The 15288-nt window shown below is 39.3% G+C and overlaps 1 protein-coding gene across 2 annotated transcripts in view; it reads right to left on the reverse strand.

Moving 5' to 3' along the window:
• RAPGEF5 (Rap guanine nucleotide exchange factor 5) overlaps positions 1-15288 on the reverse strand; it is a 165393-nt gene that overhangs the window by 119927 nt on the left and 30178 nt on the right. For both annotated transcript variants that reach the window (XM_054385178.1, XM_054385179.1), the window contains exons 2-6: positions 13920-13970; positions 13155-13261; positions 12007-12128; positions 10631-10799; positions 5642-5708 (exon numbers count right to left, since the gene is read on the reverse strand). In XM_054385178.1, the coding sequence (XP_054241153.1) occupies positions 5642-5708; positions 10631-10799; positions 12007-12128; positions 13155-13261; positions 13920-13970 (516 nt within the window). The remainder of the gene's footprint in view (positions 1-5641; positions 5709-10630; positions 10800-12006; positions 12129-13154; positions 13262-13919; positions 13971-15288) is intronic.

Here is a 15288-nt window from a genome sequence, read left to right on the forward strand (position 1 = left end):
GCCAGTTTTCTTAAATGTTGTCCTGTTCCCAGTGCAATTGTGCAAGCTGGCAGTATCACCTATCCCTTCCTTCCTTCCTGTGCACTCATTCCCATGTTTGGAGAACTGTTAATCATGGTTAATGTAAGCACAAACTTCAAGTAAGACGGGAAAGAACAGTTCTGTGGAAAAACAACTTGTGTGCTTGCTTATTAACAGCTGTTAATATACACTAGCAGTAACAAATATGAGCTATCCAGAGTCAGAGTGGGATTTTCAATAAAAGCCCAAGCTGTTTCTGAATAAAAACACCACAACTTTTCATGACCAAGCTGCTCATTCCCTCTCTCTTCATTGAACTCAGCAGGAGGCACCAATGTAAATGTCCCAATCCTGGCCTATTCTCACAGGTAACTGACAGTAAGAAACAGATGTCTCATCTCTATCTTTTAGCATTTAATAAATATATTATCTCAAGATTAGCCTGATTATATTCTACAACCTGCAACAGTTGTAAATTTAACAATTAACCCACTCAAACAATAGAAAAATGCAAATCTTTCCATGAGTGTAAAGAAAAACTTAGCTGCTTCTTAAAAAAAAAAAAAAAGAAAAGAAAAAGAAAGGAAGGGGGGTTGGGGGAAGAGGCAGCATTGTGGCACCCTACAGTTATATTTGCAGTATTCTTTTTGCTTAAGAGGTGGCACTAATTTCCAAGTCAGAAAAACAGTGCTAACATCACAGGCAATAAAAAGGTGTTTTTTCTGTATTTTGCCTATGATGTGCAAAATATCTCATTGTTTGCTCTCTGTCAACAATGCAGGTGGTGCATTACTTAGACTGAATAAAACCTTTGGTTAGAGCAGGAGAAAAAAAGTTTCTCTACTAAGAAAACGCATCAAAGAGTTTCGTTCTAATGGTCTGAGCTCCCTTACACAGGACTGACTCAACTCATAAAGAACTGGTGCTGCTGAGCATCCTTCTGGATTTGCCTGCTGTCCCTAGATTTCACAATCTAGATGCTTCTGTCTATTTTACTGTCAATGCGCTTGACATCTCTGCTGGCCGTGCCACTGCTATGCATCATTACACCCCTGGCAATCCATGTACAACATTCGTCCCTCGCAGCACACATGCTGCACATTATCATACTTCTTCCTAACAGGATTTCAGTTACTGCTTGTTTGACAAAACTTGGTAGCTGCATGTCACATTGAAGATAAAATGTGGACTCAGAGTAAAATATACATTCATGCAGAAGCTGTGCCTACCATACTGAGATATCAAATAAAAATAACAAGTGTTTTATACACATAGCTTGTTGGTATGAAACTAACAGTATCTAAATAGTATCCCATTTTGACTAGCATTGTAGATGTCAAAACCAATTCAGTTTAAAGGCTAACTTACCACACAGTATTTACAGAATTACTATGAAAGTCTGAAAGAGAACACTTTGAGTGTTGTTGGCATGTTATCACATCATAACTAGTTTTCTTTTTGTGATATGAAAGAGCAAGAGTGTGCACACAGAGTGGTACCCATGTATACTTCTGCTCAATTAAATACAAAAGGCATATTTACATGGTGAATATTCTCTTCTTGAAAGGACAGAGGCAGCTTTTTCAAAAGAAAATTATTACTGTTGTTCTCTCATCCATGAATCTGGTCATTTTAGCACACAAAGAATAGTTGTGCATCTAATAGATAGCACTTCTACTTATCCTTCCCTCCCCTCTCCTTTTTTTCTGCCTATATCAACCTTTTGTGAAACAGTATTCTAGCTATCAACATCCCAGATAAGACCTCAGGTCTAGAGACAAAGTGGCAGTCCATACAGAAGCTCAAATTTAAATCATGCAAGGGGAGTGTTCTGAAAAAGAAGAAAGTCTAGTGCACGTTTGTGCATTTCAAGTAATGATAGTTTGTTGGACTCTAAACAAAAGCAGAGTGACATTTTCAAGTACCAAACAACTGTAATTCCCAGCTATAGTGCATTAATATCCTGATACTGCCTTCTGTCCCATCATGAGGTAAGCTTTGCAGCAGAAGCACTCATAGCCTTCCCATTGTGCTCTGGATTCAGCACAGAGACATCGAATATGAAGTTGCTCTTTGGGATGTGACATGGAATGCATGACAGGTCTGGAATGGTTCTTTAAACCCAGGAGCAATCATTGCATTTTCTTAAAAATTCATGACCAAAAAGATTATCTGATGCAAGCACATTTCAAATGGCACTCTGCACTGCAGGCATGTCAGCTGCCTTTGCAATTTGAGTTTGATGGTGTTGTCAGTCACTCGTCATAATGGGGCATGTAATATGAGCATGCAACTCGATAGGATCCATTCAGTTACCTTGACTCTGCTTCTTCTACCGTAGAATAAAGTGTAAAGACAAAGCCAGACCCTCAACAAGAGAGTTTCTTATCTTTTGTATCTGACTGCTCTTAAAAGTGGGGTATTCCATACATTATGCACAAATTAAGATGATAAAGAAATCTCTACAGTTTTTCCCTGCTGCCCTTCTGCCTTGGTGTCATTCACCACAGCTATCACTGTTATCTTCTACAATCTCCATAATAATTTAAAAACAAGAGTGCATTTCCCTAGTTAATCAGATCTAGACAGGTTGAATCACCCAAAATATTTTTTTAAAAAATAATAATAAAAATCACAAGGTATGCAGGGAATGTGAAAAGTGGAACTCTATGAGAGAAATAACACCTGGTAACAAAAAGTAATAGAGAAAAGCCAACAAAAAGTCAGGGTGCAGTAAAAAAAAAAAAGGTGGAGAGAGGAATTGATCACACTTGTAGAGATGGCTATGTCTGCACTACTCACTCTGTAACTCCATGGATGCACTACCAGAGGAGCCTAAGGTGTGATTGGTTTTACCTAAGGCAGGCTTTCAAAACAAATCTTATATTCAGCATCCTAAAAGCGTTTATTTCTGTTTCCTCACTGTAAGGAAGGGCTGGGTAAGCTAGCTCAGATGTAAATGCCTGCCATATGGCCACTTAAATTTAGGTGGGGTGAGTTGTCCCTCTCTGCAACACCAATAGCTTTCATAGTTACAGAAATATGTACTTAGGCCCTATCTGCATGCTTGCTTACAGTTTTTTTTTCCTGCACTTTCAGATGCTAAACTAGTCATTTATATTTCAGGCACACAGTTTCCTCCTAGTGTTGCTTGGGATGGATCTTAAAAATCAGTTTAAGCTTGAAAATTTGGGAGAGGTTCATATACACATGTTAATATTTGGAAGATTCTGCTCAGGTCTTACATCTTTTCTCCAAGGTTACACTAGAAAATTGTTGTAGAAAGCCTGCAGTTTTGTGGAAAATCAGAAAATGCAGAAGAGAAGATTGGTCTTCTTGACACCACCATGGCAATAGATGGGTCTCAGGCCATCTGGAGATCTAACTACCTCATTTTTCTTTAGCTAGTTAGCTACAGCAATAAAACAGTTCATTTGAAAAACCCTGTCCATGTGCCTTGCTGCTGGAATCACTCAGGATGCAGTTCAAAGGTTTGACCTTGCAAGCTAGGTGTGAAGCACTCTGAACTCTCTCCTGTCAATTACTCACATGCTTAAAGATATGCATTTTACTCAAGTGTTTCCAGCAGCAATTAGATCCAGTTCTGCAACCCAGAAAATCACTTTGTTTTGTTGAGTGCTTCCCTTCTTTTAACTGATTCAAAAGCCATTATTTTCCCTTTCTGAGAAGCAAAGCTTTTGAGAGAAACAGACAATATTTCCTAGAGTTAGTAGATTTAGGGGCTTTTGAAAAGATGTCACTTTGCAAAAAATAGTTTGTTTTTCATTTTTTTTCATTCTGTGGAACTGAAAAAAATGGAGAATATGAGGTGGTGAGTTCTCCTTTCGTTTTCATTTAGGAAAATAACATAGAGAAAACAAGGAATGTGAATACAAAGAAAATTTAAAAAATAAACCCATTTTAAACCACCAAGTTTCCTAATGTCATACAGTTTAAGTTATTTTTGTATACATTTGAGCATACAGAACCAGTGGCTTTCTAAACACATTACAAAAAGCCTCTTGCAAAGACATTTGTCTTTGCAAAACATAGCACAAGTTCTTCATCTCTTCCGCTTTTCAACAATTTCAAGACATTATTCATTTTGCTTAAAATAACTCTTATTCACATGTCTTTTTCATTACAACTTCAGTTTTGCTTGGTTCAGTTTAATCTCTGTACCCTAACCAGAACTAGCACTAATTCCATGTTTTGCTGGTGCCATGATTCAGGTGTGATGTTCACAGAACCATACACCACAAAATGGTCAAGGTAGGAAGTCATCTCTGGGCGTTAGTTGATACAACTCCTGCTCAAAAGCAGGGTCAGCTAGAGCACATTGCTCAAGACCATGTCTAGTTGAGTTCTGAATTTCTTGAGTTTCAATTTTTGCCACTGCTTCTTGTCCTATCACAAACTGTCACAGGGAAGAGCCAGGCTCTGTCTTCTTTATTCCTTTCCATCAGTTATTTATGCAGATTGATAAGATCCTCCCATAGCTTTCTGCTCTCCAAGCTCAACTCCCATTCCTCTCACCCTCTCCTTGTAAATCAGATATTTTGCTCATCTGATCATCTTCATGGTCATTTGTATACCCTCTTATACTAGGAGTTCAGAACTGGAGCCAGCACTCCAGATGTGTCACACCAGTGCTGAGTAGTCAGTCACCAGCTGACTCCCTTAGCCTGAGATTAATGCTTTTGCTGACAGCCCAGGAGCCAGTTGGTTTTCTTTGCCACAAAGGCATATTTCTGGCTCATGTTCAAAGTGCTGTCCACCAGGACCTCCAGGTCCTTTTTGGCCAAGCTACTTTTCAGACAGGCAGCCCTCAGCCTGTACAGGGGCATGAGGTTATTTCTGCCAGATGCAGGACATTGCATTACCCTTTGCCGATCTTCATGGGGTTCTGCTGGCCCATTTCTCCAGCCTGACAAGGTCCCTCTGAATGGCAGCACATTCATCTGGTGTGTTGACCATTCCTCCCAGTTTTGCATCACCTACAAGCTTGCCAAAGGTGTGCTTGGTGCTGTTGCACCGATTACATTAGATTGAATCTGGCTTACTGTTCTGAAGTTCTGTCTGTCTGCTCCTTGGAACAATGATCATACCACAACATAAACAAGATGTACCAAATTCTAGCACAGACAGGATAAGATGTTGTTGTTATGATGGAATTTACTGAGGCTAAATGTCTGGGAAGCCAGATATTCAAGCTTCCCAAGTGACTCTCCTCAGAAGCCTAAAATAATCTATGCCAGGGCTGCTGAGGCCCTTTCTATCCCTTTGTCCCCCACCTCATCTCTTCCACTGATGTTCACTTGACCAAGAGGATCTGAGTGTAAGCTACTTGGCAGAAAAATCATTATGATCCTCCAAATCAGTATCTCCTGGGTCATGAAAAGCATGGATTATAAGAGAACAAGCTGCCGTAGTTCTTCTGATTTTAATAGCTTTGGCATTGCACAGTAAGACCTCAGTAAAGCTTCCTCCTTTCAGATACTGAAGAGTAGTTTGCATTACAAACACCTGCTCACTAAGACCAAGTCTTTAATTTGAAAAGATCCAAAACATGACAATATTTCAAACATGATCAGTACAAACTTTGATGCAGTGACCTTACCGCAGAAGTGAGACGAGCAAGAATTTCAGCATTGGTTTCTGCTGTATCTTCTATTTTTTGATCAGGCCTTAAAAACAGAAAAAAATAAGATTTTATTATTGCTTTCATTCTGTTTCAACATCTTTTGATTCCTGGAAAGCAAAGAACTGTGTAGCCACAGGCACTAAAATGTGGCACTAATGTAAAAGGGCTTTTGAGATTCCACATCAAAATGATGACTGGAACATGACAATAATTAACTGTGTCAGTAACAACAGAGTACAGCCTTTGTCCTTTCCTGTCAAGAACTCTCTTGATTTGACTAAGGTAAAACAGTGAGAGAACTCTTCAACTATAAAAATATGATGAAGAGCTGAAGAGTGCAAGGCCCTCTTAGTTCAGAGTTGCTTATTTGAATGCATATTTTGTTTTGCTAAAAATGTATTCCATCACCAGAGAAAAGTTTTCCATCTGCCCATCGCCCAACTTTGTGTAGGTGTGGAGCAACACCTATGGAACACAAGCTCACGTAGATAAAAGCAGACATCAAAATCAGTTTTAAAATATCAAACTTCACATGTGACAAAGTGAAAATGAAAAGGATACATGTAAGAAGCCATAAACTAGCAAACTAAAGCAACAGCTACAAATGCTATTAGGTTGTCTTTGCAAAAATGGGGCAGGACCTCTTTAGCTGCCTACGTTTCCTTACACATCTGACAAATTCTGATCTCTCAGAAACAGGACAAGATTTGATTCTTATAAACTGGAGGCAAAACTTATCAGCTCAGTAGACACAGCCACAAATGCAATCTGTAAATCTAAGGAGCAGCATCTAGCTGAGCTATTTCCATCTTGGATCCTTATCACTTCATCTTCCATTTAAAAATACTCCCAGTATTCATCTGTATATGAGCATCAAATACTTCTGAAAGCATTAATATACTATAAAATTATAGTCAGTTTTCTAGAAACAGAGAGGAAGAGGGTATTATGATACTCAGGTTAATGGGAAAAAAATAAAAGCAAGACAGAATGGATATTGACAAACAGAACCAAGACAGCTATCGCCCTGTTTTGTTTTTGGTTTGTTTTCAAAAGGGGCCAACCAAGACCTGGGGCTGGTGCCAGGAGCTGCAAAACCCAGGCAAACAAGCATAATGCTTACCACAGAATGGCTTAGGTTGGAAGGGACCTCAGAGATCATCTACTCCAACCTCCCTGCCATTGGCAGGGTCTCCTCTCAACCAGACTTGGCTGTTCAAGGCCTCATCCAGCCTGGCCTTGAACACCCCCAGAGAGGAGACAGCTCAGTGGCCCATGGGCTCCATAGTGCATTGGGCAGAGCAAGATGCAGCAATGCTTTCCCTAGGCTGCAAGCAGGCAAGTGAGTCCCAGCACTATTATTTCTGTATACCTTGTGAAAGCCACTATAACGCTTCCCAGCCTGGGACAGAGGAAGCAGTATGGATATAGCCATGGTCCTGGGCCTGGACATCAACTGTCCCATGTGGAGCCGCTACATGTGCCTCTATGCTGGCTTTACAATCTGCCTAGAATGCCACTGAAAGATTCATGGATACCTGAGAGCTGCTTGTGTTCAGCAAAAGCTTTCCAGGAGCTCCGTGTGGCAGTAGTTACATTGTATCTTATCCTGGCTATTTGTGTTAAAAACAAAATGCTTTTAAGAATGGGCACTTTTCTGAATTAAACAAAACGGAAATTACTTCAGGGCAGAAGATACAGGAGATAGTGTAACACTTCTGAAAAGAAACTAACAAGCGATGTGAATTAAAGAAAAAAAAATCCTCTGTTAACTTCTTTTAAATATATTTTTTAAACATATTATGGGATATATTTCAACAGTCTAAGGTACCCACTGCATTCATGAAATCTTCATTGAGTCTGCCAGTAGTTATGGGAATTAGGTGTTATAAACACTCCCATTTACAAAGAAGGAACTAGACTAAACACCTGAGACAAAGCTGTAGTCACTGGAAAAGAATTCAGAAGGAATTGGATGAAAGCCTGATTGCTCAAGGTCATAAGGAAGTCTATGGCACAGATTTCAATGCAGATCTTTTGTTCCCAAGCTATTGCAATATTCAGTTCTTTTCTATTGCAGTAGAACTGGCTTTGATTAACACAGGGTGCTTAATGACTGCAAAAGGCTTCTGCATCAATCCCATCTCATTTGACTATCATTACAGCAGCTCAGTCCTGTGGAATACACATAACAAAATTAGCCCTCAGTTTGGTATGAACTGCTAAAATTTTGCAATGTCCTATCTTATTTTTCATGGTAGACTCCCACCAATTTTATGTTTAATGTAGGGAATTTGGCAAGGTCGAAAGAAGACAGGGAGCATTTATTCAGGAGCTGTAAACACATCTCAGGCTTCGTAACACTGTTTTCATTGTAGGATGTACTACAGCATTATTTGGTAAACCTGCCAACGCTGATCAGAAACAAATACAAGTCCAACAAAAATCTGTACAGCAAGTTGAGACCAGGACACATTTAAGAGGTTTCCCAAAGAGCTGCTAAGAAAGTCCCCAGAGCTGCTTACTCAGATCTACAGACTCGTTCTAGGTGGTCATCTGTAGAGACCCAACCAGCAATCTGGGCAAGCAGAAGACAGCTGCCCACAAGCTGCAAAGGAGACAGAGCTTGTCTTGCTCACAGGACCACCAGGAGATATCCAATATTGCCTTCTGCTGCACAGGCAGGCAGTTGATTCTGATTTCATCGAAAGCAGGGAATCTTATTAATAAGAATTCCTCTATCCCTATGTGCATACAGAATAAATGCTGTCAATACAGACTGTGAGAAAAACTAAGATAGAAAAATTAATACAAAACCATTAAATGACAAGAAAAAATATGCTTCTAATAGTATGCAAACCAGCATATATATTTGAGAAGAAACAAACACTCACTGCAAGGAAGAGTGTTTTTCAACTGTCATCTTTCTTAATGAAAGAGTATATGGGTTTATTTAACCTGGTCAAATGACATTAAACCCCTCATCACATCTATTCCCTTTCAGATTGTGTTTTAGCAGTCTATTATTTGCATTAAGCATGGAGAATTCGGAGCCTGGAAAAGCCTCCTTTCCCTTTAATATCACACTCCCTTGAGAGTACACCATTATTTAACATTCTATTCCTTCAATATATATATTATATTTAAAAGCACCCTCACAATCTGACAGGTAAAACCTCTGGAAAATAATTCTTCAGTGACAATATTCCCAAAAGGAATCCAGCTTCAAGTAAAAAATTTGAATAATGTGAGCAGGAAGGAACTGGAAATGTACATTAATGATTAACTGTTCAATTCATGTGACAGAGATCATCCTCCACTAGAAATGACAGTTGCACTGGAACGATAAACTCCAAAGCAGACTGTAAAATACTGGTACTCTCCAGTCAAGGTCAGCATGCGTGACACATTTAACCTCAAAAGTCTTCAATCCATTTTCCTACTTATGTAACACATCAACATGACCTATCTGTTCTGCTTTTTTGATTCCAAGCCTTTGTACAAGTAGTCACAAACCATGAAAAGTGGCTTGATCTGCAGTGATAATGAGGAAAACACAAATTCCCACTGAAATCAAGATGAAAACACCCTGATATTTAAGGAACAACCAAACTGCTTTGCATCAGACTAGGCTGGAAGACAAGAATTTCTATCTGAATAAGATATTCAAAGATTTTCTCCCATATGAGTCATCTACTGAGAATATCTCCTTCAGTCCCCTACTCTGGCCAGTCTGGAGTCCTTTTGACTTGGCTGTGCTCACTCAAGCTGATCAGACAAATGTGTTTTCAAGGGAATCCCCACTCCAGAACTGCCTATTTCTGGTTAGTGAGGGCAGTCAGCAACAGGGGAGGGGATGAAGTTTCTGCCCTGAGCTGCGCAGAGAAATGACTGAGAGTATTTTTTCTACTAGCTCAACGTGTCTGAATTTAATAAGCTGAGCTTGAGACATCTTACAGGGACTCTGGGCTTCCAGAAAGGCTTTGGGATTTTTTGGACGTTCATTTTAGAGAACAGTGGTGCAGAGGGTTAATCTAATATGTAAAGAAGGAAAATACTTATAGAAGGAAAATATTTATAGAAGAAAGTTTTGTCTCTGACATCAAAGAGAATAAAACCTAGTAATGGCAGAGTAATAGCTCTCCACAAGATAAGTATGAGGTTTAATGATTCATCATGCTAAGGACAACAGAAGAATTTAACTCAACTTGTCTGTTGGCCAGACCAGCTCCTGCAGATTTGCTGAGGCATCAAGGGTCATGAGCCTTCAGACCTCTCACTGACACCTTTCTCCTATATTCTGGCCTCTTACTGTGGCACAAATAACTACAGTTTCCTTCTAGTTGCTCTAAATAGGAAATATTTAGAGTGCAGCTATTTCAGCACTGGTAACATCCAACAGACAAGTGAAAAAAAAGCATGCAGGAAGTGAAATTCTTCAAGGGCATATTCTGAGAATGGAATAACAATGTGAGACTACAGAGCTCTGGCAATCATGCAGTAGCAAACTAAAAAGCAGATGACTGAGGCTACCGCATTTCTACCCATCCTCTCTATCCATCTGATAGTTGACCCTGACATAGCACAAAGGCATCTGATCTGCCAGTCCATCAGATCCACAACATGCCTGCTGACCAATTTGTGTTAAAAATCCAAATGTGAGAAGAGATTTTAAAAAAAGAAACCCACAAAAAAACACCACCACCATTTGCCCAGGCAATATAGCAAGACAGAGCCAGCAAGCTAGTGCAGAAGAACCACAACACGACAAAAACCTCAAGTTGAGTGCCTTATTTACCCACACTGAGTTTCTCAAATAAGAAGCCCATCTCTACAAAGCTCATCAACCCTGAAAAGAAAGTTGGTTTGTTTGCACAGTGGCTTGGGAGCAAACAGTATCATTACAAACCTGCCACTTACAAACCAGTCAGTAAAAGCTGTAAAGAGCTGTATATGCATGCTTACAGATTACACATGTCAATCCTGGGAGGAGACAATGGCAACAGCTGAAGTAGGAACTTTACTCCATTCTTCCATCCTTCCTCTTTCTCAAATTCACAGAAAAGGTAGGTACATTCATCTGCTGAGAACTGGTAGAAAGCATGAGTGTCTTGGAAATAGAGTTGTCTGTCCACTGTTAAAAAAAAATAAAAATAAAATTTAGTTAGCTTTTAAACCTTTGCCATGTAAATGTTCTGTTCCTCCACCACATTTTGTATAGCACTTGAATTTTATGTTGAGCTGCACCACGACACAAGACAAAACAATCACAAACACAGCACAGAAGCAATCTTGCTGTCTTGTATGAACTCAGTGTATCCAAAGAGGACAGCTCCAAAACCTCAATCTGAAGAGCTGCAGCTTCTGAAATTCAAGTGTTAAGACTGCTGAGTAGTTAACCATTTTTGGAATCAGTTCAGAATCACTTGCCAAATTTCTGAGCCTTGATTTCCAGTGGCTTCTAAACTGTTCTCACCAATGGCCAGGCACTAGTAAACAAAGTTCAAGGATGGGGATGCAACCTATCATTATCCTAGCTTCCTTTCAAACAGGAAAGTCATTCAGCCCTTGTTGAGGCTGCATGATCAGACATACTGAGAATGTAGTTGGAGCAGAAGAAAATCTTTAAGTACACTACATAAGCAGAACTCTTCTATAACACTTCACCTTTTTTACAAAGGGCATACTTCAGTGTCTAGCACAGACTCCAGAGAAGGATATGCTTTGAGTTGAGTAGTCCCAGATAGAAAGTCCACCAGCTTTCCAGAGGTTGGTTACCAGTGTAATTATTGACAAACAGTTTAGCTGGACCAAACTCCTAAATTTGGTGGGCAAGGTAAGGACAGTCAGGGTAGAACCTAGCATCACCACCATCTCAAGGAGCTGAACTCTCTCTCAATCCCTTGTCATCTAAAATTTTCAAAAACAGACAGAGGGAGAGAAAACCATTAATAGCTAGAGGAGTTATCTGGCAAAGTCATGATCTGCAGTAACTAAACTGCTGCTGTCTTGTGAAAAACCTTGTGATCATGAGGAGAACAAAAAAATAGGCTGGAAAAGACACAAATTCTTGACTGCAACTTTGTAATAGGCAATTATATTTGCAAGAGTAAAAGAAAGGAAATTGCCTGCTTAACAAAAGAAAATCATATTTAGTATTATGAAATGAAAGGTCATAGATATGAGTCTACCAAGGATGCCATAAAATAAACAACTGTCAAGAAAAAAAAGGATCAATCTGCCTTTTTTGCCCCCCTTCTCTCCTTCCTCTCCCATTGAAAAAAATCTATCCTATGCAGGAGAAACTAATAACCTTCCTCATGCAGAAGATCAAGTCTGACCTGATAATATAATGCCCATATCCAGGAGAAGCTGCCACACTCCAACTGCTGTAGATCTGCACTTAACAAAAGGGCACTGCTCCAAAAGCCAGTCCACCAGCTCTGATCCAACACAGCTTCTCCTGAAAATAAGCAAAACACAATTTCTTACACCACAGTAATGCTAAAATGCACTTTTATTACAAAGAGCTATTGTTTAAGCTATAAAAATGAATGAATCCTTTGTTCAGCAGTTGAAACCCTTTCTCTCAATTACTAATTTTTGTAATCCACTTCAAGAGCAGAAATTACTCTGGCAAGTCTCAAGGGACAACCCTTGTTAAAGGAGGAACTCATGTTAGATGAGTAAGTTCCCTTACGTCTTATTCATGTGAGATGCACTTCACAATAAGTAATATTTTTATCAATTTGAGCTGCTTACAGGCAGTCACCCAAAGATGTGTAAGAGCTAAATAAAACCCATCCTTTAGCCCTAGTATTTTATTTCTTTTGTGAGCACAGACAGAAGCAATACAGCTACACAAGATGTATGAGACCTTGAGTGTTACTCTAGGATGTACTTCATCTTTCATCTCATTGGTAAATTTATCTTTTTAAATTATTAAAAAAAGGGGGGGGAGGCTTTTTCTTAAATACTGCTATGAATGAATGGTGCTATAACAGAAACTTGCATGTTTTGGCATAATTGAAAATAGGAGGAAGCATTTATGCTGTAATGCAACACAAATAGAAAATCACTTTGTTACAGAAATACTCCATCAGTTACAAGGAGGGGAAAAAAAAAAAAAAAAAACACACTGTGTAACTAAACCTTAGGGATCCAATTAATCTCTTTTATACCCCCCAGACCAGGGCTAAATTTAATACTCTTTCTTTTCAGCACAATAACAAACACAATTGTATATGAAAGCATAAAGCAATTGAATTAATGGGCATACAATCAGGCCACTGCCACTTTCTGCAGCTGATAAAGTAACATAAGGAAAGATTAAAATATATGAATTTTAAACAGATTTTTTAGAAAGTATTTTTGATTCTCAGCAACATAAAAATCTCAATCCCAGAACTGTACTCTCCTGTCAAATCAGGGCATAGACAGAGGCAAATAATTCCCATCCAGTTGATTAAAATGAGTGATCTTGGGTTACCTGCAAATGCCAGTAAGGTACACCCTGTCTTTAATCAGGTCAGAAGCTTGAAGAGTAAAAATATTCCTGAGAGCTCTCCCAGCACAGGATGAACTTTCTCCATAAATCTGAATGAAAAAAGAAATTGAAAACTGTGACAAACAGGGATTTATTCCTGTGGTAGTAAATTGCCTCACCACTGTCTGCTCTCTCCCTCTGAGCAATGCCTTCTCCCCAGCTAACCAACAAGCAAGCAGCCAAAGCTCCACAGAAAAAGCATCCCAACTTCTGCCATACTCAGTGTCTCATGGGTTGCAGACGACCCCTTGAGCTGTACTACTGTTGCATTTGGCAGCCTTAGAAAATCAGAGGGTTTACTATCTGTCACCTTTGAACAACAGACAAGTTCTAATGAAAAAATCATCTTTGTGGCCCTCCTCTGGACCTGCTCCAGCAACTCCACATCTCTCTGAAGCTGGGGAATCCAGAACTGGACACAGTACTCCAGGTGGAGTCTCACATGAGCAGAGTAGAGGGGGGGGAATCACCTCCTTCATCCTGCTGGTTCACACTTCTCTTGATGCACACCAGGATGCATCAGTTGGCCTTCTAGGCTGCAAGCACACATTGCCAGCTCACATTGAGCTTTTTCATCCACTGATACCCCCAAGTCCTTCTCCTCAAGGCTGCTCTCAAGCTACTCCTTGCCCAGCCTGTATTTGTGTACAATAACATTCCTAGTATGTTGTTTGATGAAAGAGAATTAAATAGAATTTTGACAAGTACCTTGTTGGAAGGAGTTTCCAAATAGGGATTTGAAATTCTTCTGGACAGGGTCTGCAAAACAATTTGGCAGAGCTTTAATTTTGTTCTAGATTTTGTATGGAAAAAAAGTTTCAGCAATCTAGGTGAGGTGTGGTAAATTCAGTTCTGTGTTATTTACTACCTATATTCTTAGAAAAGAGGATGATCAATAAGGTGAAAAAGTCTGTAGACAACATACAATTATTTGGGTCAGAAGAGGTCAGAAACAACAGTAAAGAGTTTCAACATAAACCTAAAAAAGCTAGGTGAAAAGACAGTAGTATCATGATGAGCTCAACATTAAAATCAGCATGTACTAGAGAAAGTGTAATTTCACAGGCTCTAATACCTCTTAAAGCAAACTTTATCAGTTCAATAAAAACACCTCAGGGTCACAGTGCACTTCTAAAGGAAGACCACTCTTCTAAATTAAATTCCTAAATGTAGTTAAAGAAAATGTTCAGACAAGTGAGGAATAAAATGGTGACCAGTGGGGAGGTAACATTGGTCTAAGTTAGATCTGCATTATCTCTGTCATGCCACATGCTGCACTAGTAATAGCATCTCAAAAAATGGATGCTCTGATGTTAGAGAGGATTCAGACAATAACAGTAGTAATAATAGTAAGGGATTTGGACAAATTTTAATATCAGAAGAGACAGAAAAGCCTGTGACTAATTTACCTTACAAAGGAGAGATTACAGGAGGCATAATGCAATTATACCAAATAATGAAATGGCACAGAGAAAAGACTTTCTGTGTTGTTTCATGTAGCATGAGAATAACTGATCAGCGAGTGAAATTAGAGAGGATTCATACCAGAGATCGTAGGAAAAATTACATAACTCTTCACAGCAGGGAAATGCAAATGCCAAAATCTTAACCACTGATCAATCAAGATTAGGGATTTAAAGTTATAAAATTAACAGTGAAGTAGAACTCTGGAAGGCAGAGACAGGATACACATCTCTACAAGAGGCAGGTTACCCCACTTTTACTCACTATGATACCTCCTTATCTTGGCAGACTTAAGAGGTGCTCTATTCTGATGCTTACTGGCAACTCCTATCTCACCACAAGCCACATGAGACACAAATAAACATTGTCTAAAAGAAGCCTGGAAGTGGAACAGAAGACGTTGTGCAGGTGCACTGGCAGCACAACAGGAGGATTGTGTAGTGCTCCCTCACATTACTCCAACTTATAGGCAGCATAATTAATTCCTCACTTTGAGAAGGATCCAAGTCGCACTTGGGATACACTAAGCATTTAAACAAAAAAAATTAAAAATGCATCCTTCATACCCTGCAAGAATTCCAGAACCCATATTTCAGCAATGCCACCTGCTTTT

This window comes from Indicator indicator, chromosome 11, assembly GCF_027791375.1.
Source record: "Indicator indicator isolate 239-I01 chromosome 11, UM_Iind_1.1, whole genome shotgun sequence".
In the NCBI taxonomy this organism is placed as follows: Eukaryota; Metazoa; Chordata; class Aves; order Piciformes; family Indicatoridae; genus Indicator; species Indicator indicator.